General features: G+C 44.5%; 1 protein-coding gene across 4 annotated transcripts in view; it reads left to right on the top strand.

Annotated features, from left to right (window-relative positions):
• Positions 1-26187, top strand: part of HLCS (holocarboxylase synthetase) — a 194352-nt gene that overhangs the window by 41276 nt on the left and 126889 nt on the right. For all 4 annotated transcript variants that reach the window (XM_081029111.1, XM_081029110.1, XM_081029109.1 and 1 more), the window contains exon 6: positions 21721-21992. In XM_081029111.1, coding sequence (XP_080885237.1) covers positions 21721-21992 — 272 coding nt within the window. The remainder of the gene's footprint in view (positions 1-21720; positions 21993-26187) is intronic.

Raw genomic sequence — 26187 nt, 5'->3', positions numbered from 1 at the left:
GAGAAAGTTAGAATTCCAGGTGCGCCCTGAATAGCTTTTGACATGTGGCTGACGTGGTGTCCTGGCGGCTGTGTTACAACACGGCACCAGCCAAGGAGCAGCTGGCAGATGAAAGCAAACATTTAAAAGCTTTTATAGCTATGAATGTTTTTAGGGGTCTTTCATATACCTCTTTCTCTCCTTTCTTTCTTCCTTCGCCCTTCACCTAAACTGGAAATTTTTTGTTTATTTTAACTGACTTCCTGTTATCAGTCTTAATACCTGTGGCAAAGGTGACATGATGGGTTTTGACATCGAAATGCAAAACAATTGACACTTGGGGTGTTTTCCTTAGCTGCTTTTATTTTGTTTTTTGGGGGAGAAGCTTTTCAGCTACTGTGTATACTGTATTCTTCTTTGACTCTTGTTTCCACAAGATTGTTTCAAAGCAGCTCCTTTACAGTTAATGCCTCCGGGCTAAAATCAAGGCAGAGACTAATAATATGCCGTGGGAAATAGCAGCACATCTTTGGTTGTTTTCTGGTTTTGACTGGAGGTGTTAGAGTTGGGGTTTTCTTGCTGGCGGCCTGGGGAAGAGTACGTGGGTCTCTGGCTGATAGGCACATCGTTCCCAGCGGTTTCTTTCTGGGGGTAGCAGCTATCTAGGCAGGGCGGTTTTATATCCTCAGACTATTTATATCCACCGCTTTGCAGTCACAGATTTGTGCATGGGAAACAGGCTCTTTTGGAATGAAAAATCCTTCAAGACCAAATGTTTTCTGTCTTCTACACCAGCTCTCTAATAGCTGCCATGTGTGAGCGGGTATGGATTCTGTATGGCGTTAGCTCCTGGGGAAGTCGATTGAAGCTGTCTGGGAAGTCTTGCAGTTTCTGAAGAGCAGATTTTTGTCTCCCAAGTCAAAAAAAGACATCCCAAGGAGTAAGCCCACACCGGTACCAGGTTAGGGGGCCTGATCAAAGGGCCCGCACCTTGTGGTCAGGTGCACGGCCGAGGGCTGGGATTGCGGTGGGCACAGCGGCCAGCTGCCCGAGGTAACAGCCAAATCCCTGGATTGTGGTTCTCCCCATGGTGTAGCTGCCCTGTCGGTTCAGGAATGCCGGGGTCTGAGACCTGAACACTGTTCAATCAGTGTCGTCCTTCAGTTTTCGGGGATGTGAATTATCATTGGGGGAGAGGCCACATTGTCTTTCCATTCGTGCTAATAATTTGGGAACGCTGCTCCGAGAATTGGGCCGTCCTGAAAAAATGTTTACCGTATTTCGGGGTTTCAATACTGACAGGCAATTTGTGGACCCGCATGGTGTGTAATGCCTGTTTCCCCTGCCTGGGCGGGTACCAGGCTGGTGGTGTGGCCGTGCTCGGTCTCAGCAGTGAGCTGGGTCAGTCCAGGTGGAGGTTTCTGTGGCTTCCTCGTGAAAGCAGGCCAGCATGGCAGCAGGAAAACTCAGCCCAGGTCAGTCTGTCTGTCTGTCCATCATTCTGTTTCTCTTGGAGACAGGAAGAGAATGCGAATCATTTTCTGCGTTTTATTCTTGTTTCGGGCCCCCCATAGCTGCCTCTCAGTAGGTGCATTTTTCCAGGAGCTGCTGTGCCGACTGTGGCCACACACAGCCTTCCAGGTACTGTACGTTTCTAGTCGCTTCTACATGAACCCACTGCTTGTGTTGGAGTTTTCTTTCTGAAAGTTTCCTTAGGCTTCAGTTTGATAGTGTGATCAGTGGAAGAGACATTGGAGTTACAGGCTATAATTTTGGTTCTTGGAGATACTCTTCCTCAGGAAAAATTCTAGAGGTCAAACCCATTTGATCAATTGAGGAACATGGATTTAAATGAAAACAGCTTAGTCTTTAGAACATTGGTTTTAATGGATATATTTTAGTGGTATTTGAGTCTTTACAATTTTAACATGTGAATTAAAAATACATACATTCACATGTTTGTTTTAACTAAACCTTCAAGAAAACGCTGTCGGATTGCTGAAATAGAACCTTCCTCTAGAGAGAGGTCTTTTCCCCATTTGCCGCCGAGGATGAGGAAGACTCAGGGTATAATATCTAGAGATTTCTGTTAAAAAAGGAAATCCACTCTCCCACTGACACATGGAAATGGACAACATAATTTTGCTGTATGGGTGGAAAATCTGTGTGTCTCCTGTGTCTGTCGGTTCAAGTGTGGGGAGATAGGCGTTATGGGTGAAGAGATAAATTACATTAGCACTCACACCCCAAAATTTAAATTCAAATTCTAAATAGAATCCTGTGACGCTGAACTGGCATGGACCATCATCACCAGTCAGTGGGATTGCCAGATTTGAAATGGACGCAGCACCGAACTGTTTGTCAGTCTCTCAAACCACATGTCTCTCCCGAGCCCTGAACTGTAAAAAACATTTAGTTTACACCTACTTGCCTCCTGCAGGCAAAGTAAAAGTTTGAAAAATTAAAATTAAAAGTGAATATTCTCCTTAGAAAACTTGTACAGCTTTGATTCTCAGTGCCACAGGAAAGCATTTGACAAGTTGTTTTCTCGTCTTTGAGCAAAGCTGGATCCTACATACAGCAGTTATTACAATGATTGAATGATACCACCACTAATCCTCCTTTCCTGTTTTTAATGTCAGTAAATACGGAAATATGTCTTTTAAAAGAAACCATTAAACTGTGGTTTCCTAAATTGAAAAAATGATGGTTCATTTTGGGGTGGGTGGGAGTGGGAAACATCCAGACTCTTTCAGCCTAGAGTTGCCTGGGCTATTACTCGAGTGTTGCTTTCCATAGTCAGCCTCGCTATACAGGACGATTTATGTTTTTATTTGACTGTTTAGTCAATAAAATGCTTTAAAGGTCCAAGGTCTGTAAGTTTGAAGCATTCTCTTCTTCGTGTGTATTTTCCTTCCGTGATGGTGGGATGAGGTGTGGACTCAGGTTGGCCAAATGGGCTCGTCACAGAAGATGGCTTTTTAAAGGACAGCCCGCTGCCACTGAATTCTCATTACCAAACCATCTCTATTCTCGTGGGGGAAGGTAGATGAGATGACCTTTCACATCTTTTCCAGCCTCTGCAGTAGTTATGCTGGTCCCAGAAAAGCAATTAGATACAAAACAAAAACAACAACAAAAAAAACAACCAAACAAAAAAATCCAACAAATTTTTTTTTTTTTTAACTTTTTAAATAGTTCCTTTGGATTCTTCTTTTTTTTTTTTTTTGTAAGGATTCTTTTTTGTCAGGATTTTTTGTAAGGATTCTTTTTTTTACAATCTCTGATTATAACCATTTTCATCTTTATGCTGGAACCGTTTGAAATCATCAGTTCCTTTTTCCAGTTAATTTAAGCACAATGAAGAAAGTTTTACTTACTGCTTTGTTTTATTTATTTCAGGCTCTTTCGCAAATAAATTTTCCTGTTAAGAATTATCAGTGCAATACATAGCAGATTCAAAGTTACAAACAAGTTGCGATTTCAAAGTTTGTGTGCTACATTGGCTGTTTTAAAAACACAGCGCCCCTTATTTATGTCAGTAGGCTTTTCCCACCAGCTCACGTATGTTTTCATGCTCTGTAATGCAATTCACCCACGGCGTGCGGTATGGTTTCTGACAGATTCGGGCTTGCGGATCACACATGCAGTGGAAAATCGTGGAACATCTCTTGCTACTTCTCCAAGGTGGGACTCAGAATTTAACACCTATATTTCACACATTGCTCGCAAAGAGTCGTGTTGGACACCTAGCAATACTGTAGTATATGTGCCCTCATGGAGAATTAATGAATTTGCATTGGTAGGTTAATACTTTTCTTATATTTAAGAAAACGTTTTTTATTCTTTCGTAGTAACTGTTGAACTGTACGCACAAGTGAAAGAAAATGTTTCATAGGAAATTTCAAATATACAAAAGATAGAAACAGAATGATGTCATGAACCCCTATGTACTCATCTCCCGGCTTCATAGTTTTCCATTCTGGCCTTATTTCAACTATTCCTACCCACTCCTCTTTTCTGTATTATTTTGAAGCAAATCTCAGATCAGATCTTCCATCTGTAAATATTTTAGTACGCGTCTCTAAAAGATAAGAGCGCTGTTTAAAAACATAACCCAAATACCACCGTCACACCTCAAAGAAAACAATTCCCTCGTACAGTCTCTCACCCAGTCAGCGTTCCAGTTTCTAATCAGGCATATTTAAAGATGGGCTGTATCATGCGTGCGTTGTGTGTACGTGTCTGTCCCTTTATAAAAAGTGCAAGAAGGAAGCATTGCAACTTTTGGGGGGAAGTGATTTGGAAAGTTGATTTCTGTGCCTCCTTTGAAATGCCATATTTTCGCTCGCAATATTTGGCTATTCTGAAAATAGCAACAAATAACCATTTGTAAGAACATGCAAAACACACTCTGCACGTTGAAGTTTTGTCCTGACTCTCACCCATGTAGAGCCAAACCTGAGTTGCTCTCCCTCCCTTCTCCACACGCACAGCCCTGGGTTTCTGTAGCAGAGGCGGGATTGATTTTTGCTCCGTATATGCTTTCGGTTTGGGTTGATGTTTAGCCTTTGACCCAGCCACTTTCTTACAATAAACAGTTTGTTGATGAGAGCAGCTGCCCAGCAGATTGTTTCCAGATTGTTCTCATGGCTGAGGACAGAGTGCACCTTAACGAAGAAGTTGGCTTGAAGCTGTGGCTTCTCCTTGTGGTTGTCTGCCTTGAAACCAACTGTCAGCCTCTGAACATTCTTCTATTTATATCCCGTGAAATGGCGTGAACCTGTGGCACTAGAAATCAGGCCTCACAGTCTTCACTGTTTTATTTTATTCTCTGAGTGAATGATAGCAGCATTTTCTAGAAGTGCCTGCCATATGGTGCAGTCTTGACTGTTTGATTTTGTTCTCTGAATGAGTGATAGCAGCATTTTCTAGAAGTTTCTGTCATATTCCTTATATGACAGTGGGCATTCCTAGCGTTTGGTATGTGTCTGGTGGAGCTGTGTGGGGAAGTCGACAAAACATGCTTCATTTTGTGTAGGAATCCTGGCTCCTTGAATATTTAAAGGTTTTCTACACAATTAAGGAACAAAGCACTTTCAAACTAAGGTATTATCTGCTTTGTATTATAATCTTGCCCTTTTAAAATAAATTTTATTTTTTTGAAAGACAGTACTGCTTTTTTTTTTTTTAAATGCAAAAGACAGGTACCTTAATGACTCGGTGTTTATGTGATTCAAAGGTGCATCGTAGTTTGGATTTCTGCTGCTTCCCTAGTCACCCCCCAGCTAGAATGGCCTGTCTGCTTGCAGTAACCTTCATTGAGTCAAGGTCAGAACTTTCGGCATCAGAGCCAACACTTTTTACTAAACTGGCCACCAGGGGCTGCTGTCAGAATGGTGAGGCTGAGCTCACCTCCCCAGAGGCAAGTTTACTTTTTCTACAACCAGTAAATTTTGTTAAGCTACCAATCCTGGTTTCAAACCCCAGGTCTCACTCCACAGCTCCAGTCACCAAGCATGCTCATGGCTCTATTCCTTGCAGCTAGGTATTACGTACAACCTGGAGACAATTCAAGACCTAAGATTAAGACTTGTGTGTTTTTCATTCAGTGCCAATAAGCTGTTATTAATACACTGATTCCACACATACTGAAAAGCTTCATGAAACGCACTGGGGTTTGTGCTTGGGGAAAGTACTTCCTGCATTTGGACTGTTCAGCATCCGGGCCTCTGGAGGAACGGCCCTTGGTGATCCAAATTGGGGTTTTCAGGGAGGTGTTCTTGCCTGCAGTGTCCTTAGCAACCCTGTCCGAATGCAGACAGCACAAAGGGTCATGCTGAACTGAGATGTGAAACGCTAAAAGGTGTTCTGGGTGGTTTTGTTTTTTGATATATATATACAGAGGGTGCCAAAAAATGTACACACATGTTAAGAAAGGAAAGCTGTATTAATTGTAATATTCAATATATACCAATAACAAAAGATAAATACAAGTCACGTTTGACTTCTGCAATTACAAGAGGTGCTCAAAGTGGTTACCATCAGCATCCAGACACTTCTGATTACGGCGAATTACTGCTTGAGCAACGTTGACCAAAGTGTCCACGTGTATACATTTTTTTGGCACCCCCAGTATATACTTTTTTATTACAAAAATTGTGTATTTGATGATTCCAGGATTAACAACAGGACAAAAACCTACAGCTAATGTCAGAGCTGGCAGGGGCCTTAGAGTTTCTGGAGCAAATCCCTTCATTTCCTCCCAATTTTTTATTTAAAAAAAAAATTAAATACTAAGAAAGGGTAAAAGAATAATACACAAACCCTACGTAACCTACACCTGGATTCACCCCTGGTTAACATTTTGCCGCATTTTTATAAAGTGGGTTTGGTTGTTTTACAAGATGCCTATGTTATTGCCTTTATATAAAACACAAAGCATAGAACTCTACGTAAGTTCTTTTTGAGAGAACATGAGCCTTTGGCAGTTTTGCTCCTATGAGTTGGCGGGAGAGTGGTGGTCGTTTCCACGTGGCCCTGGGCTTGTTTATTTGAAGTCAAACCAGTAGCCTACTGGTTTGTAATGGTTCTGGATGGCTGGTCATCACCCTCCTGGGGTGTGGGGGCATCCGGTCTTCCCATCCGCCAGCACGTATACAATTCTGACAGTATAATATGTTTTAGTCTTAAACTACGAACACAACACATCTTAGAACCATATGCTATGAGGACAACTAGTTGATCTTTTATCCCCAACAAAGGGCTTCTACCCCGATTGACGAAAATCGCACCGATGCTCACGTCACGAGTTGCAGGATTTACAATTTTTCTTTCAACTTTCTAACCCACGTCTTGTGACTTGGAACCTTAGATCTGATTGCTCTCTTCCTTAAGAATGTTTTTTTTTTTTTTTTGTAGACTGTAAGTAGTGTACACATGCTGTTGTATTATTTATGTATCTGTCTGCCCTATTCAACTGTAATTCAAGATCACTGGAAGGCCAGGACCATATGTTGTTAATCTTTGTATCACTTTTCCAGTGTTTTGCCCATAGTAGGCATTTAGTGAGGGCATTTCTGTTTGGACACTTACAAAGCGTTTTGGCTTTTCCCATTAATGTGTTGTGAAACGCTTCCTCCGCTCCTGTGTCTGAGAGACGTGAGGGGCCTCCGGGGACAGGCCGCAGTCAGTGGCCCACCCAGTTTGCACTGGCTGCCGGTCCGGCTCACTCACTCATCCTTTATTCAGGTACAATGGGGATTTGGTCAACAACCATGTTAAACAGTTGAAAAGAATCAGCTGTTGATGTGCCTGCGGAAAACTGACAAGATGGAGTGTCAGGAGAAAGTGGGAAGTTTTATCTTTTAGTAACGTGCTTTGCAGTTTGGAAACTCTACCCACAGCCTGCTTGTCAGTCAGCTGCTCCCGTAAGCACACAGTCCTTTCTGTACTTTCTGAAACGCGGGCTTCTCAGACCTTCTCCTTGGAATGCTTGATGTAGGTCTGCCCGCTTTTTGCACACGTCCTAAGCTCCTCCCCGGCCCCCCACCAATGTGGGATTCCCTGGTAGTCTCAGAATTTTCCAGAGTGTCATGGTGACGGCCCGTTGAACAAATGAACCTTTGCTAAAATAACTGGACTAGATAGAAAGCTCTTGGCTTTCTCCAAATCCTCTTCAAACTGGCTACTTCTTTCTTTTCAAGTAACTTGTATCCTTTAATATTGGAACCCTAGAGGTGGTGTTCTTCTGGTTTTTAACCAAGAATTAAACATTTGGGGCTAAACATTGAATCTCGAAGCTGACTTCTGAATGTTAAATAAAAGAAAGAGAGGATGTTCCAGTTTTCTCGTTTTAAAACTGAAGCCACCAAGGCCCAGAGCAGGCAGCGCCTCCCAGCTGGTAGGTAGCAGAGCTGGTGACCTGAATCTGAGCTGGGGTTTCCTATCCACCACACAGCTCTCCAGAAGGTCAAGGCCAGGCTAACAGGATAAGGGGCAAATAGTTTAGGACGGTGGGGCCTTGTGACGGACGTCTTCAAAATCCGTGCTGGCCTGGCGCTCCAGGTCTGCTGCCCGCTCAGCATGGTGGCGGTATGGACATGCACGTCTGTGCGTGTGCATATGTGCATGTATGTGTGCATGTGTCAGCCAGGACGCGACGCGCCACCCCAGGGCGAGCCCCCCGGTGTCCCGCTCCGCAGCCGGGGCTCACAACGCAGAGCCTTCTTGGCTTCCCACGCCACGTCAGGAGCCTGTTTGTGTTGGCCTGGGACAAATGGCGGGCGTTTTACACAGGCTGCCTTAATGAAGGCCCTGGAGACTTCTACGGATGTTGAACCCAAACCCCCGAGCCCCGTCGGTGGAAGTTAGCGCCTCTCCTGGAGAAGCCGTGGTGGAGCCCCGACCCGTAAAGCCTCCCTTTCTTTTAGTGCCGTCCATGGCTTTCTTTTGGTCTCCACACTTGCAGAATAGATTTCACCTCTAAAATGAGCCCATTTGGCCCAGCGGAGGTGTGATGCCTATAAAACCAGCCTTGTTAGAAATGACTTATTCATTACCTCTGTTTTATGGGTCCACCCAGCCTTTTGTGCTCTTTCGCTAGTTGGCAGGTAACAAAAAATGCAGTAAATCCATGGCCTTTCAGAGCCTCAGCCTGAGCGATACCTTTACATAATAAAAGGAATACAGTTTAACAGACGTTTATTGAGTGCCTACTCTGTCCCAGGCATGGGGACCTACAAATGACTGTGACGAGTTCAGCTTGTGAGGAGCTCCTGTTCGTCAGAGTTACATACCATCTGCTGTAAATCCTTCGGAGCTGCAGTGGTCACCAGTGAAGGACCAGGATGTGTAGAAATTCATCCCCGGTGCCTCAGGGCTGGCCTGTGAGAGGCAGCCACCTCAGCGAGCCCCCTCCGCCAGCTGCCAGCAGCCTTGGGCTCTCTCCCAGCAGGTGTGCTGGCCGCTGTCCAGGTTCCCGGTCCCCGGTCCCCTTGTTCTCTGCTCCTTCCTGGGCTCTGGTTGCTCTCGGCCACAAGGTTGCACTGGCAGGAAGTGAGAAAGGTGGACTGATTTCCTCTTTGCTCTGCCCTCTGGGCTTAAGGCCCCTGTGGGTGGCTCTGTCCTCTTGCACCTTGAGGCCTCTGGCTGGTCCAGGTGCTTCCCCATCTCTGCTCTTTGACTCTCCTAATTCTGCCCATAACTCCCTCACGTAACCCTTCCGTTGAATCTTGTTGAATATGCCATCTTTCTGGCTGACACCAGAGAGTGGCGAGTGGAAACTCACCTAAGTGACGCAACTTTGTGTCTCTGTGAAATGCCCCCTTATAGGCTTGCCTAAATAGACACAGATATTTGGTTAATAATAGACCCAAGCTTCAAATTTACGTGTCTCTTACCAGACGCTCTGCTCCCTCCCCTGCCTGCACCCCTTCTCCCTCCCACCCCTCCCCAGCTCCAAGCCACACATCTATTTTATCAGTATTTCATAGTTGCGTAGTATATTGAGTTTATATTTTTCTTTGTGATGCCTCTGGCGTTTTGATGACAGTAAACTGACATTTGCTACATTGCTTCCTTCTGGGTTAGGTCTTCCTTCTGAGGACTGTGGGATAGGAAGGAGAGCGAGGATTTGGCAGCTGGACTGATTGGGTTTCGTGGGTTCCAGTCCCAGCTCTGACTCCCTGGGTGGTGTGGGCACCATGCCTTTGGAGGCCCTCTTTCCTCTGGGTGGATGGTGCTCTAGGCCAGATGTGTTCTCGCTGAGGGAGGGTTGGGCTCTGGGGCTGGCAGCACCCCGCGCAGCACCCCGCACCCCACGTGGAGCGGGTGTGCAGCACAGGGCAGTTTTCTTACCACGGACCTGGTCTACTGTCTGATGAAAGCGAACTTAACATCCCTTAGCGAGAGTCATTGCCAATCCCTCCTCCGTGTCAGTGGATAGTCACCCGGGGAAAGACTTGTTCTGAGAAGTCATGTGAGTGGCCTGTCTTGGTGATTTGCAGGTTAGGCAAGGAGGAACCCTGAGGAAAGCATAGTAAGACCCCTGGGGGTGCTACAAGGGCTGCCCCTTCGTTTCCTCTGTGTCTGTAGGGCGATTCGACGAGGGTCAGTGGACTGATTGCAAGAGGACAGGGAGCTTCTGGGAGAAAAGGGGTTCAGACCTTCACCCCTTCTCTCTCTTTTTAAAAAAAATTGTGGTAAAATACATGTAACATAAAGTTTGCTATTTTAATCAATTTTAAGTGTACAATTCAATGGTGGTAATTTCATTCACAATCGTGTGTGAATGATCTATTTCCAAAACTTTCATTTCCACTAATGGAGACACGTACACATTAATCAATAACTCCCCATTTTCCTCTGCCCCCAGCCCCTGGAAACCTCCGTGCTACTTTCTGTTTCTATGAATATGCCTATTGTAGAGACCTCACATAAGTGGAATCAGACAGTATGTGTCTTTTTGTGTCTGGCCCATTGCACTTAGCATGATGTTTTCGAGGTCCATTCATATGGTAGCATTTATCAGAACTTTATTCCTTTTCATGGGTGAAGAATCCATCCTGCAGATATACCATATGTTGCTTATCCATTCACCTGTCCACACCTGGGCTGTTTCTACCTTTCGGCTGTTGTGAATGATGATGCTATGAAGATGAGTGTGCGTGGATCTGCTCGAGTCCCTGCTTTCAGTTCTTTTGGGTACATTCCTGGGACTTGCTGGGTCCCGTGTTCATTCTGTGTTTAACTTCTTAAGGAATCGCCAAATTGGACCCCTGCTATTTGGAGAGGCACTAGAGTCACTCCGATGAGTTAAGCTAGACCTAACTGGGAAGAAATATCTTCAAGGACCTCACGGGAGGTCTGGCTGGTTGGTGCCAGACTTGCTGTCAGGGCCCAGATGAGTGGCGTCCAACCTGGATGCCCAGGGGCGGAAGAGGTGGGTGGCACACGAGCCCAGCTGGAGAGTGTGTCCCCAGGTAATCAGGGCAGTGCTCCTGGGCCCCAGCCAGTTACTGCCATGTGGGAAGGAGCTTTCATTTCTCCAAAAGCAGCAAGAAATTTGATGTGAAATGTCCTAATTTTTAAGTGTTACAGCTAATTCCAAATAGGTAGGCCAATTAAAACATGTCCCTGGGTTCATTTTGGCCCATGGGTATCCGTTGGTGATGGTTGACCTGTCGGGATGGACTGGTTTCAGCAGTGTGTCCCTGAGGCTAGAAGCTCACCTGGGTCCATTCGTGCCTGGGTGACAGTGCTTGGGATGGGTGGCTCAGCGTATTAGGGAAGCGGGATGTGGGGGCCATGGGCGCCCAGGCTGGGATGCACTGCGGTCAAAGGGGGAATCCGGACTGGTCAGACTGCAGTGGGCCCAGCGGGGCTGCGACGGAAGCACCGGTCCATGCAGGGGACAGTCGGATGAGGAGGCGCACATCCCAGATCCTGCCTGGCGCTGTGCTCTGCTCCGTCCTGATGCTTGGACTGAAAGCATCAGGACACCTGGGCGATCCCCACCTTAAAAGATGCTGCCCTTTCGGGAGCATCATCTTTTGATTGTAAAGATCAGTGAGGCTGTGTGTCCTTATCACGTGTGTGAAGACACAGAGTCAACGTGAAATGGGCTGTGAATATTTCGTTTATAAAATACCTGTCATGAGAAGGGGGTTGTTCCATGCCACGAGAGTAGAAGAGTGTCTACTCCTGTTTCCTTGAGAATGTTTAACTGAGAATGAGACACCCATAAAAACAGCTTGTATTCCATGTCTGTGTGGATTCATTTTCTGACTTATACACTTGTGGTTGCCTAGCAACTTACAATGTTATGACTGAAGCACAACTAATCTGATTATTTACAATGAGGCAAATGTGTCTCTGAGATAGAAAACCTCTATAGGATAAGATCAGTTATTTGGTGTTTCTTGGGAAGAGGAGGACCAAAACACACATTAGAGATGGTAATACATAGTTTGACTCCAACGCTGGATCAGAGCTATGGCTACATGGTACCTAGTATTGAATCTTGTGACATGGGCTTATCTAGGAGATGAGACGAGTGACGGGGTGGAATGACCCTCATGTGACGGGACAGAGCCTTCTGGACGTCTCTGATCTTACTTGTACTCACTCTCTGTCGCACATGTTAAAATATTTTAGCTAACCCTAGAGCAGCCATGGCTGTGTATTTGCACCAAATGTACATTTAAGCATTCATTTCTTCAGGAGTTGGGATACGGGTGTTCTTTTGGACGTAAGTGAACAGAGTGTTGTGGACTTTAGTTATTGTTCAGTGTTGCACGAGCTTCTTGCTATTTGCATATCTTAAAAAAATCAACATTAGGTATGATTTATATTTGGTGTAGAGTTTGATAAACATATAGGCCCCGAGTAGCCACCATTAAAATCAGGACAGAGAACATTTCTAATATCTCACAAGACTCACTTCTTCTCTTTCTTTGTCAGTCTTTGTCCACTCTCCCACCCCAAGCCCAGCCTCAGGCAATCACTGACCTGCGTTCTCCTATTATCCATTAGATTGGTCTTTTCTGGACTTGCATCTAAATTGAGTCATACAGTATATACTCTCCTGTGTCTTCTTTTTGTTTTAATCAGTATTGTGTTTTTGAGATTCATCCATGTTGTTGCATGTACTGTGTTTCCCCGAAAATAAGACCTAGCTGGACAATCAGCTCTAATGCGTCTTTTGGACCAAAAATTAATATAATACCCGGTCTTATTTTACTATAAGACCCTGTATTATATAATAATATAATATAATGTAATGTAATGTAATATAATATAATGTAATACTGGGCCTTATATTAATTTTTGCTCCAAAAGATACTTAGAGCTGATTGTCTGGCTGGGTCTTATTTTCGGGGAAACACAGTATGAGTCGTTCATTCCTTTTTATTCCTGAATCCTGTCCCATTGTGTGGATATGCCATACATATTTATCCACTCACCTGTTAGTGGACATTTGGGTGGTTTGCTTTTGTTTTCTGGCTATTATGAATAAAGTTGCTATGACCGTTCATGTACAAATCTTTGTGTGGACGTGTGTTTTTATTTTGCTCGAGTAAATATCTAGGAATAGAATTTCTGGATCATATGGCAAGTGTATGTTTAGTTTGATAAGAAACTGCCAGTTTTCCAAAATTATTGTACCATTTTATATCCCCACCAAGAATTCTAGTTATGTCACATTATTTGCCAACACTAGATATTGTCAGAAATCAAAATTTTAACCATTCTAGCAGGTGTGTAGTGGTATTTCATCGTCATTTTAATTTGTGTTTCCCTGGAGACAGATGATGCGGAGTATTTTCTCATGTGCTCACTGGCCATCTGATGTTTTCGTTTGGGTAGTGAATGTTCAAACCTTTTCAAACAGACAGTTGAGTTGTTTTCTTATAATTCTATTTTAAGAGTTCTTTTTATATTCTGGATACAAGTCCTTTGTTAGATATATGAGTTTGCTGAGAGCAGTTTCTCTCACTCTGTTGTTTGTCTCTTCATTTTTCTTAACATTATCTCTTGAGGAGTAGCAGTTCTTAATTTTTTTTGAGGTTCAGTTTATCATATTTTTCTTTTATGGTTCATACTCCTTATATTCTAACTGAGAAAAGCTTTATTCCAAGGTCAGAAAGTTTTTCTCCAACATTTTATTTTAGAAGTTTCATAGTTTTACAGTTAGGTCTATTATTCATTTCAAGTTAATTTTTATATACATTCAAAGTAAGGGTGAAGGGTTGTTATTGTTTTTTTGCATATAAATGTGCAATTGTTTCAGCACTGTGTATTGAAAAGATGATCCTCTTTGCAAGTGAATTACCTTGGCACTTTTGTTGAAACTCAGTGGGACATATATGTGTGGCCCTATTTGTGGGCATTATTCTATTTCAGTAATCTATATGTGTCTTGATTATTGCAGTTTTATAATACATCTTGAAATCAGGTAATATAAGTCTTCCAACTTTTTTCTTCCCAAAATTGTTTTGGTCATTCTAGGTCTTTTCTATTACTGTAGGAGTTTTAGAATCAGCTTATCAATTTCTACAAAAAAAAAAAAAAAAAAAAGCCTGCTAGGATTTTGATTGGGATTGCATTGACTCCCAATTTGGAGAAGAATTGACATCTTGACAATATTTGGTCTTCTGATCCATGAACATGGTATATCTCTTCAATTATTTAGGGCTTCTTTAATTTTTTTGGGAGTCTTCTTTAATTTTTAATTCAGTAGTGTTTTGTAGTTTTCAGTGTACATGTTTTGTTTAATTTATTCCTAAGTATTTCAGATCTATTAAAATGGTATTTTCAAATAATTCAGACTCCAAATATTCATGGGTGGTATATAGAAATACACTAATTTTTGTGTATATAGAAGTACACCCAATTTTTGTATATTGACCTTGTAGTTTGCAACCTTGCAAAACTCACTTACTAGTCCTGGTACTTTTTTAGTAGATTCCTTGGAGTTTTTATGTTGTGTGCAACATGTCCCAATAAGAAACAAAGGGACAGTCACCTTTCTTGAGAATGACTAGTGTTTCCCTAGTGCTGTGGCTAATTCAGAAGGGCTTTGTGACTATAAAACACTCAGTTTTTGGTTCTACCTAAATTGTACTTAATTAGCCTGAAATCTTAGAGAAAGGTAAATACTAAATTCTTGAAGTTCAAATGTTAAAAAAACAACATTAATTAGAAGGTTTTTATGAATTTCATTGGGGTGGAATTTGATAGCAGTTGATTTGTTTTCAAGAAGACTGATTTGGCTTCAAAGATTTCAGATTTCTTTTTGATGCTTATGTATCCATATCAAGACCATCTCTTATTGTTGGCATTTTTGGGGGCTTTACTTCTTGATATGCATACATACATATACATATGTTACTTGTGGCGTTTTCTTGGTAAAGAACTTGTCATGCATTTATATGGTGAATCTTATTAATCATGCACTATTTGCCAGACCTGGCAGCTGGTGCCATGGATACAGTTGGGAACAAGACAGGAACATGCATTCGCTGACTTCATGGAGCTTGCATTGTAGCAAGATAGTGGGGCCATTGGATAAATGGTTAAACACATTACAGAATTACAATTTGATAAGTGCTATAAAGTCATTAAGAGTTTATGAAAGAGAGTCCTAACCCACACTGGGACAGGCTGTGGGTCAGAGAAGTCTGCCCTAAAGAAGTGACATTTTAGCTATGTTCTGGTAGTTGGGTTCAAAGACTTAGGTAGATTTGGGGTGGGGGGTTGGGTAATACTCCTTACATCAGCCCCATTTGCCTTGATAGATGTGATGCAAACTTTTTTCTTCAAGAGCATTTCTACACTCCCTTAGTGGTCATTAGTAGAGTTAACCCAAGAATCATGACTTGTTCCTTTTCCCTACATGTGACATCAGCTACTGGTGTGGCTCTTAAGTCATTGTTGTACGTTGAGTGCATTTGAGAGGCGTATCAGACAGATTTGCATCAAACAGGTAGGAATTCTGATATTGCTTGCAAACGTAATTTTATTCTCTTGTCCAGGGGTAATGGAGGTGGGAGAGCCTAAATACTTCCCCTGTGTACTCAGTTTTACTTGATGGCTTAAAGTTACATTTGACTGTAGTGAATATAAATATTTAGGGAAATTACGTATAGTATACGGGTATATTTCTTAAGAGATTCCAGGCCGTATCTTTTTTTTTTTTTTTTCAATTGGGGCAGGGGAATAGGACTTTATTGGGGAACAGCGTGTACTTCCAGGACTTTTTTTTCCCCAAGTCAAGTTGTTGTCCTTTCAGTCTTAGTTGGGGAAGGTGCTGTTCAGCTTCAAGTTATTGTCCTTTCAGTCTTAGTTGTGGAGGGTGCAGCTCAGCTCCAGGTCCAGTTGCTGTTGCTAGTTGCAGGGGGCACAGCCCACCATCCCTTGCAGGAGTCGAACCGGCAACCTTGTGGTTGAGAGAACACGCTCCAACCAACTGAGCCATCCGGGAGCTCAGCGGCAGCTCAGCAGCAGTTCAGCTCAAGGTGCCGTGTTCAATATTAGTTGCAGGGGGCAGAGCCCACCATCCCTTGTGGGACTCGAAGAATTGAACCAGTTGGTTGAGAGCCCACTGGCCCATGTGGGAATCGAACTGGCAGCCTTCAGCGTTAGGAGCATGGAGCTCTATCCACCTGAGCCACTGGGCCGGCCCTTCCAGGTCTTATATCTTTTAGTTTCTGTTAGTTCTGAGTAATTTTTTTTGGCTTTGGGTAAGTCTTGAAAGATGTATAAGAAAAAAAAGAAAATGTGTGCCTTGCTTTCGTCAATTTTAATTTATTTTGCACATTTGTGCATCGCTAAGTATTGTTTTCTAAAACAAATAATTGGGAATATCACTTTAGTAATTAGTAGACATAGCAGAGATAATGTAATTCCTTGAGAATCTGGCTCCCAACTTGTATGCCAGTAAGGATAGGTGATTAAATTTGGCAAGTCGAGTTGACCCACTTCGCCGAAGGGAAGTGTATATGTGAATTTTTTGAATGAATTTTCTTAGCATTTGTCGTACTCTTGTAGTTGGGTGTATGTATGTTGGTGTTTCCTCCTCTCTTCCCACTGTAGCATTATTTCTGAGACACAGGAAGTGCTCCATACATATTTCTTAGATGAATGACGTGCACATGGTCAGTTGGATAATTCGCTCCAGAGGAGATTCCCTGCTTTATTCTGGTTTGGAATTTCCACCGAGAGCTAGCTGTGTCTTTTTGGCTTCATCCTGGTTTTCACTGACTTTGAATGGGGGATTCATTTACATTGCCTACTCCTGCTGAATAACCACTTACCTCTCTGCTTGAGTTAATGAAAACTGGAGTTAAGAAACTTCTTGTGACATCCAGCTGTCCTGGGAAATGTGATGAAAGGAATTCATATCTGTTACTTCTATGCCTGGAGGGTATTGACCAAAGTTTAAGGAGCAGAGGTGGTTATAACTAACGGCCAGATTTGAGGTTTGGGGGTATCATTGTCAATTCAGACTGCTACAACAGACTAGCACAGCCCGGGGCAGCTTATAAACAACAGACACTTATTTCTCACACTTCTGGCGCCTGGAAGTCCGAGATCAGGAAATCAGCATCGTTGGTTCTGGTGAGGGCCCTCTACTGGGGAATAGATGGCCGTCTTTCTGCTGTGTCCTTGGCAAGAGGGCACGGGAGCGCTCTGGGTGGCTTTGGGAAGGCACCAGGCTCCTTCACGACGGCCCCACCCTCCTTATCTAATTCGCTCCCAAAGACTGCAACTCCAAATGCCATCACCTTGGGGATTAGGATTTCAACATATGAATTTTGGGGGTGGGGGGCAGCAACAGTCAGCCCATTACCTTTGTGTGTTACTTATTAATTCTGTGTTCTTCCCCTAGGAGAGTGCATAGCCAAGAAATAACCGTGAACAGGGACTATTCCATTGAAAATTCATCTTGGCTTTTGTGCAAAGATGGAAAGTTAGCACGTGTGCAGGATTCGGTGTAGCTTGTGGTAGCTCAATTTGACCTCCTCCGATGTCTTTTCTGGTGGCTGTTCAGGCAGGATCACCTCCTGTTGTGCACTCCTCCCTGGAGTGGCACTTGGTTACTCCCTCTGGCCCTGTCCCACCCTTTTTTGTCGGAGGTGCTGCCCTCACTCCCCTCCCCACCGGGCTGGGCTCTTAGGCCAGGACCGTCCCTTTATTTCTGTCTATGTCAGTGCCTCGTGTGTAGTGGGTCAGTCACATTGCTGCTTTATTTACACCCTCTGCCTTCTCTGGACCCATGCTGCAGAGCTGCGTCGCTGAGTGTGGCTGCACAAAAACACAAAACTATGCCAACTGCTTATCTAATTTCAGAATCACTAAGCTTAGGTGGACCCTGAATGCTGCCTGATCCTCATACTATTGTCTCTACTTCCTTTTTTTCCTCACTTTCCCTTCCCAAACCTCCAACACCTCCTTCCTCCTGTTTGTTCTTAGCTGACAATCTTGCTTCCTGTCGATTGAGAAAATAGAAGGAATCAGAAGATGATGTCATCAGCCCCGGCACCAGGACTCCCCCCGCCACGCTGCCTTGGAGCAGGGTGGTGGCCGCGTGGGTCAGTGCCCAGGGCTGTCCTGGAGGGCTGTGCAGCCAGCGAGGGGCAAGAGAGGGCTGTGACCCAGTGGGGGAGCAGCGCGGGGTGTCCCAGAGGGCATGGGAGTCCTGACCATCCCTGTGGGGGAGCAGCGCGGCATGTCCCAGAGGGCACGGGAGCCCTGGCCATCCCGGTGGGGGAGCAGCGCGGCTCCCTCAGCCGATGGCTCTGCTTGAGCGTAGGTTCCACCCTCACCTGTTCTCCTCTTGTTTTTTTTCGATAGGACCATTCATATAACAGAAAGACAGCTGTTATTTCACCAAACCAGACCAGACCAGAACAAACCAAACCTTTTTTGGCTCCATTTCTCCCTCTAGCACACTGCCCATTCTTTTTTTTCTCTTTAGAGGCAACTCCTTGCCAGCGTTTTGTCCTTGGGTCTGCATGTTCTCTCCTTCCACCGTTCCCGTCAAGCCTCTTCTGACTGCTCGGTCGTCATCTTCCTGCCTTCTCGTGTCCACAGGACTGCACGCACGTGACTCCCAGGACACTCCCCCACCTTACACACCTACACACGCACGATTTCCTTTCTGCCTTCTCAGTCTCCTTTGCAGACTCTTCCTCATCTGCCTGACATCTGAGCATTGATCCCTGTTGTGGGATGAATTGTGTCCCCCAGAAAGATACGTTGAAGTCCTAAGCCCCGGAACCTGTGAATGTGGCTTTATTTGGAAATTGGGTCTTTGCAGATGATCAAGTTAGCATGAGGTCACTAGGGTGGGCCCTGATCCAGTATGACTGGTGTCCTAAGCAGAGGACAAAAGACGTAGGCACACGGAGGGAAGAAGGCTGTGTGACGATGGTGGCCAAGAGATGACGGCAACACCAGAAGCTGGGTGAGAGGCTTAGAGCACCGTCTCCCTACAGCCTTCAGAGCACGTGTGGCCCTGATGGCACCTTGACCCCTGACCTCTGGCCTCCAGAACTGGGAGAATACAGTTCTGTTCTTCTAAGCCACATAGTTTGTAGCATTTGGCTGTGGCAGCCCCAGAAAACCAACACCACCTCTCTTCATCCTCTGTCACTCCCTCCTCGCTCTCAGCCTGTCTCCTGGCTTCAGATAATCAGCTGTCATCTGGTGATCCCCAAATTCATATCCGTACATGGACGTGTCCCCTACACTCCTGATGTTCGTTACCCCTCGTTGTCCTCCTCTCCAAACCTGCTCCTCCGTTGGTATTTCCAGCAGCAGCCCCAACCTTTAGGTGCTTAGGCCACAAATCTCGGGGTTGTTTGTGGTTCCTCACTTCCTCTGACACCCCTGGTATGGTCTGTCAGCACATCTTACAGCCTCTGCTTCTGGGTACACATGCAGAACCCCATCCCTTCCCACCGGGCCCGCTGTCACGTGGTCCAGGTCCAGGCCCTGTCGCCTGCCTCCCGGGCAATTTACGTGTCTTCGTAAGTGGTCTCTGCTTTCACTTGTTTGCTCCCCTCCGTCTGCTCTCCACACGGCCCTCAGTGTGGAGTGACCCTGCTGTCACGGACTCAGGTCCCCTCACTCCGCTCCTGGAAACCCTCCAGGGCTCCATCCTGTCCTGGCGTGAAAGCCCCAGTTCTCACTGTGGCCCTGGGGGCCCTGCCGGTGTGAGCAGTGCTCTCCCCCTCCCCAGCAATTGCTCGTCCTCCCCTGCTCGATCTATGTCCCTGGCTCTATGTCATTAATCCATAAATCCCTCTGTGGAAATAAATACAAATGACATGATTATAAAATTGTATTCCTGCGCACCCTCCCTTCTTTCCTCCAAGTCTCTCCTTAAACGTCACTCCTCTGTGGATGCCCCCTCTCCCCACCCAAAAATGACTTGCCTCCAGCACTTCTTACCCGTGTCCTCTGCCAAGTAGTTTTCTCCTGGGCAATTAGGCCTACGTAACATTCTGAGTCTTGTGCTGATGATGTTTTATCCTCTGACACCCACACTGAACCATGAATGCTCTGCGGGCAGGGACCCCAGCCCGTGTCCATTGCTGCACCCTCTGCGCCCCCGAGAACGCCCGCCGTACGATGGGCGTCCCGTCAACTTTGCGAATAAAGGCGTTGCCAACATCTTTTAGTTGACTCTGTTATTTTACAATAGCTGATGTTTATTTTACGGTTTGGGGTGTTTTTTTCACTTTAATTATGAGTGTTTTCAAACATTTAGAAGACAAGAGAGAATAGTGTTGCATGTACCCAAATACCCATTATGTAAATGTAACGATTGTTAGCATTTTGAGGTACTTGCTCCTCTACTGTGGGTGTAATGACAGATATCGTGATGTGTGTACATTTCTGACATGAAGGACGTTTTCCTGTATCACCACAGTACCATTTTCTAAAACTGACAGTAGTTCTTTTTTGTTATCTAATACATATTGTCCGTATTCAAATTTCCTAATTGTCTCAAAACGTCTTTTCCAACAAGTTTTTTCAAACCAGAATCTAATAAAGCAGCATTCATTGTATTTGATTATAGCTTTAAAGGCCTCTTCTCGTCTAGATCAGGTCACCCCCCGCCCCCCAAAACATTAGCTTGTTGAAGATTTCTGTCTTGTAAAGTGTGTCACTTTCTGGATTTCTTCTGATTTCTTCCTTCTGAAGTCATTTAACTGGTTCCTCTGTCTTCTCTGTTTTTTGCAAAATGAAAATGAGTTTTAAACTTTCATTCATTGAATTTAGTTAAATAGAATTTTATCTTTGAAGCTGCTTCTCTGTAGCCAAGTGGAGCTTTGGGACTTAGCCCTGATCTTAACAGAGGGACGGTTTTCTCCTTTGAAAGGCCTGGCATTTGCATGACGATAACTGACAGGTGTTAGTAGGTCTGTGCAGGCCTCCTGGGAGGGGGACTCACCCCTAACCCTGGGGTTCACTCATGTCCCACCCCGGAGGGGGGCCTCTGAGCCCCTGGGGTCTGACAGGATGTTGCTGCCTCCCAGGAGGCTCCGATTCCTTGTAGTTTCAGGGGCAGGATAGCAAATGTGTTCTGGGTGCTGCGTAGATTCTGCCTCCCCTACCTGGTCCTTCACTGGGGGCACAGAGAGCACAGCTTTTGGGCACCCCATAACTTTCCCTGAGTGAAAACACGTTTCTCCCTTGTTGGTGGCCAGTCAGTGGCTTGTGGTGACCAACTGGTCTTGACAGAGGAGGTGGAGGTCCTCCCGAGGCTGAGAACAAATGCTCTGCTGTCTTCGTGCTTTGTCTTCCATGAATGCTTTCACCTGGGTTTTCTTTTTTCCTTCCACGTAGGACAGTGAATTTCCTTGTGGGGCAAAAGTATAAAGATACAAGTTTTCTGTAAAATACACAGAGGACTGGAGAATTACTAGTGAACTCTTGAGCTGGAGGGCACTTTCGAGAATTTAGGCGCTAATGTAGGATAGAAAGTAAAATGAGCTCTACTTGTTTCCTTGGATCCTGGTTTCTGCAGTTCATTTTTATAGTATCAGCATGCTTAGCATACTGTCGTCCTCTGTGTAGTAGTTTCAGTGTTTGGACTGCTTTAATCTTGCTTTTATTGGTCATGAATTATGAGGTACTTGTATTACCCAAGTGGCATTTTAAGGAGAAGCTACCATCATCTACATAATGCCAAATTACGACCTTTCCATGTCTTTCTTTATGACACAGGAAATCCGGGATCCTCTTATGCAGTGGCTGGGGAAACATGTGGGTCCTGAAGGAATAATAAAATCCAGCAAGCTCTCCCTGAAGTTTGTTGCATCCTACACGTCTGAAATCGAAATCACCCCAACTGCAGTACCTGTGGTGACTGACACGGACGCCTTCTTGTCAGAAAATTTCGACTTAGAGATGTACCGGCAAAATTTGCAGACAAGGCAGCTTGGAAAAATACTGCTGTTTGCTGAAGTGGCATCGACCACCATGAATCTTCTGGATGGGTAAGCTCTGGACCTCCTCGGAGGAGCCCAGTTATCGTGAAGGTTCTCTCTGACCAATGCTGGGGAGAAGGGCAGGCCGTACAGCGTACGAGCTCTTACACGCACTAGCAAGGTAGGAGTACCCCTTCCTGGAAGAGTTAAGATGTCGGAAGAGAAAGAAATGAAGTTCTTTTATCAAAGATTTGTGTTTTAAAGAATGGGCAGTTTTTGTGCCTGTCACGCTTTTTTAAATCAGTCCTTTCAGAATGTCCTCGGCAAAAAGAACGTTATGGGAAAATCCCATGTTTACCAGGTGGCATCATTGTTCCAGCTGTCACTTTTTTTTCCGTGTGGTTAGAACCAGTGTTAAATATTTCGTTTAAGCTATTGTGCAGGGGCATCAGGAGAGCAAATCTGAACAACATGTGAGCTGTGTTATGTGGAAATAAGTTAGAGCTTTGTGCTTTGAAAACCTGTTTTGGTGTGTTCCTATCCAGTACATTTTTTGAGCATCTGTAATCCCATTTGGATGTTCAAAACTTATTCTTGTTGTAATTTTTCCTTTTTATTCCTTCTGTTGCCTGGGCTTTGATTAAAGGTTAAAAAATGGAAAACAGATGGAAGAAATTTTTTAACTCCCAAATTAGTCAGTATTAATTAACACTCTTATGTTGAGATAGTTTAAAAAGTAGAGGTATAGAGCGAGTGAGTGTGAAAAGCATCTTCCCTCCACATGGGACTAAGATGTAAGGAATGTAACTTTACTCCCCAAAACTTGGATTTACAGTTTCTAGGCACTTTTACTCGTGGGACTGAATAAGTAGATGCTTAACTCAACATATGGAAATATTTTGACCTTTCTTCTTTATGATTTCTGGAATTTAATAGCATGTTGATATAAAATGATGAGATGACTTTAGGATTTCTTGACTCTCCTACTGAAAGTCATGGAAATGGCACTTTCGGTGTGTATAGGATGTAGCAAAAGCCTTTGTGTGGGGGAGTTGGCAGAGCAGCGGACTGGAGTAGGAAGGGGGCCTATAAGCCATGGTAAGTGCTTTTGGGTTGTCATAGGTACTCTTTCCCCCGCGGTGTTCCCACCTCTCCTGCCTCCACACCTCTCCCTGCCAATCCCCCACTTTGCAATAGAGAAGAAGGAAAAAACCCGTTCTTGTGGATAGAACAGTCATTTCTCGCTGGTACAAACCCTGTGATAGTCTTTTGTTACTCGAGTGAACACTGTTATATCGAAGGGCAACCCCATTAAAATGACATTTTCTAAATGAAAAAAATCAAGGCACGGCATTTAACACAAGATCTAGGGACACGAAATTCAGATAGAAACACATTGGCACTTCCAGACATGGTTGCTATTTCCGTGGTCCGAAGTGAAGACTATTTGATGTCGGCCAATCTTGAAACATAGGAACTGCAGCTCTGAGCTTGGGTGGTGGGCAGTGCGTTACTGAGAGGCATGTGAGTGCCCTGCGGGAGGGGATAGCTGGGTGTCCTTACACCCTGGTGAGCCTGTGTTTAGGACGGAAAACAGCGCCGTGTAAACACACTGCTTTAGTACCCTTGAGTATCAGTCAGCTCCTTTTTGATATGGAACTTCTTTTAAGAAATAAAATTCTGTCTTAAGCAACTTGGGTCTGTAAAAGTGTACAGCTGAGCTTGACCGTAGTGGGGTCGGAACCTTCTGTAGGATAAAGAGTTTTTCTTATACGAAAGAGAAAAATATTTTAACTTTTCCGAGGGAGTTTGAGAATCTTTTCTGTTTGTCTTCTTATCTGGTCTCTGCAGAGCGCAGAGAGTGAAATGGCTTCGATGGTTAATGATGAACCCCTCTGCATGGCACAGAGCACATATTGAATAAATAGTTGTTGCTCATCAGAACTTAGCCGCGATGTCCTCTCCCACTGTGCACGTGTGTTCCTTTCTAACGCTGAGAGGTAAAGCTCTCACTGCAACCTACTGAGAAGTCTCGGGGGAGGGGTGGACCATAGCCTTTTTTAGGAGAAGGAATGTAAAGAGGTCACTTTGGTGCCAAAATGACCCAAAATTGTCCAGAAAGGGACCATGAGGTCGATAAATGAAACATACGGCTTATTTCTAAGAGTAATACCCAAAACATTTCTCCAGATAGTATTCTAGTTGATGCTACATAAGCTATCCTTATGGAAACACAGAGCATTGTGATGGTAATAATAGTAGCTAGCATGTATTGAAAGCTTTTATCTTCCAGACACTGCTTTTATGTACTTTACTTGTACCGACTAATTTCATACATCATCTTTCAGTGCCTAGGGTCATCACTGGAACAGAGTCAAGCTCTGTCATCACACCCGTGTGTGGACTTGTTCCTGTTTTGGAATGTTTATAATCATTAGAGGGTACAACACATCAGTGGGCCAACGAGACGAAGCAAGAAGAATTTTCCAAACCATGGACTGGGTTTGCTCCATGCTTATTTCTCTCTTTACATCTATCGTTTCTGTGGCAACTGAATGGCTCTTTCCTAATGGATTGGAATAGAAGTGAAATTTAAATGAGGTATAGATCTTAACTGTAAGGTGTCTAAAATCCTTTATCCTCCCCCCCCACCCCCCCAGCTCCCACCCACCCCCATGCCCTGAGGACTTGTACTAGCTAAACACTGGGAGTTCTCCTTCTAAGAAAGGAGGGGAAAGTACCTGTGTGTTATGTGCAGTGGAGTTGGCTCCCACTCCGGGTGACTCTGCGAATGAGTGACATGTACCATGTCCCGCCCTCTATAGCCCCGCTCTGCTCCTGTGGCTCACGCACATGGCTTCTTTCAGGAAGTCACTCCATCTCACATTTGGTCTTCCTATTTTCCTGCTGCTTTCTATTTTTCCCAGCATTATTATTTTTTCCAAAGAACCCTGCCTTCTCACGATGTGCCCCAAGAAGGACAGCTTCGGTTTTATCCTTGCTGCCTCTGATGATGTTTCAGGCTTCATGTCTCCAGCACCCATTTGTTCATCTTTTCTGGTAGCGCAGCTCTTCTCCAATACCGTATTTCAGGTTAATCGACTTAGATGCCAGTTGCTGGCTGACAGGGCCCCTTTCTTATCTAATCTGGATTCTTTTCCACTTAAGACTGGTTAGCTCTAGTGGAGATGGTTTCTCTTTCATTGAACTTTGCATAGTGTCAAGAAGGACTGACGTTTTGAATTTTCAGAGCTATTTCCTGTAGGGATACAGCTTCTATCAGACACCTGGTTTCCCTCCCAAGCTACGGGCCAGGCTGTATGACAGCGGTTGTCAGTGGTGAACCTGGAGACCTGTGTCCTCGCCAGCTGCCCCCCCCCCAGATCCCCCTGCATTTTGAGGCCTTGTTTCTTGTGGCCTGAAGATCCTTGTGCACAAGATGTAAACCTCAGCACAGCCCATTCAGGCATCAGTTTCTACGTCAGTTACGGTTAGGTTCAGCTGTGTGAGACAGAGGCCCTCAGCTTAAAGGGGCTTAAACACCAGGAAAGCTTATTTCTCTCCTGTAAAGGAGATTTTTCTCTCTTGTACATGACAGGGACTGAGATGGGTGGTCCAGGCCAGTGTGTGTCCCACAGCGTCAAGGACCCACTTGAGTTGCTTTGCCACCATCAGCAGGTGGTCCAAGAGGTGACCAAAGCATTTATGCTCTCGTTTTAGCCAGTAAGCAGGTGGAGGGGGTAAAGAAAGACATACGTCCTATTCTTGATGGACTCTTTCTGATGGTTCCATGTGAATAACCATCAAAGATGTTGTCTGGACAGAGTTTTCCAGAAGTTTCTGAGGACATTGTTATTTGTATCTGGGCCAGGACGTAGTCATGTGACCATATCTACCCACAGAGAAGGCTAGGAAATCAATGAGGTCGTCATACTCAGCAGCCATGAATCCTGCTGAACACTAGGCGTTTTGTACTATTAGAAAGCCATTACAGGACAATCGGACATCTTTGTCACAGACATGGACTTTCTATTTGTCAGACTGCTAAAAAAAAGTAGCTGGAGGCCTTTTCGTAGTGTACACATTTTGAGAGCCCCAAAGTCTACAGTATTTAAAATCATAGGTGGAAATAATTATTTGACTGGTAGCACTGGTTTTGTTTTACTGCTTGTCCTTGGAGGTGTTTTTCTTATGTTACAGTAAATCTGGGAGGGTTTGGAAATTTCTGTCCCGACAAATATTTTGGAGGATATCATATTTTCTT

Source organism: Rhinolophus hipposideros (assembly GCF_964194185.1).
Source record: "Rhinolophus hipposideros genome assembly, chromosome: 2".
Taxonomy (NCBI): domain Eukaryota; kingdom Metazoa; phylum Chordata; class Mammalia; order Chiroptera; family Rhinolophidae; genus Rhinolophus; species Rhinolophus hipposideros.
This window is presented reverse-complemented; position numbering and strand designations above follow the sequence as displayed.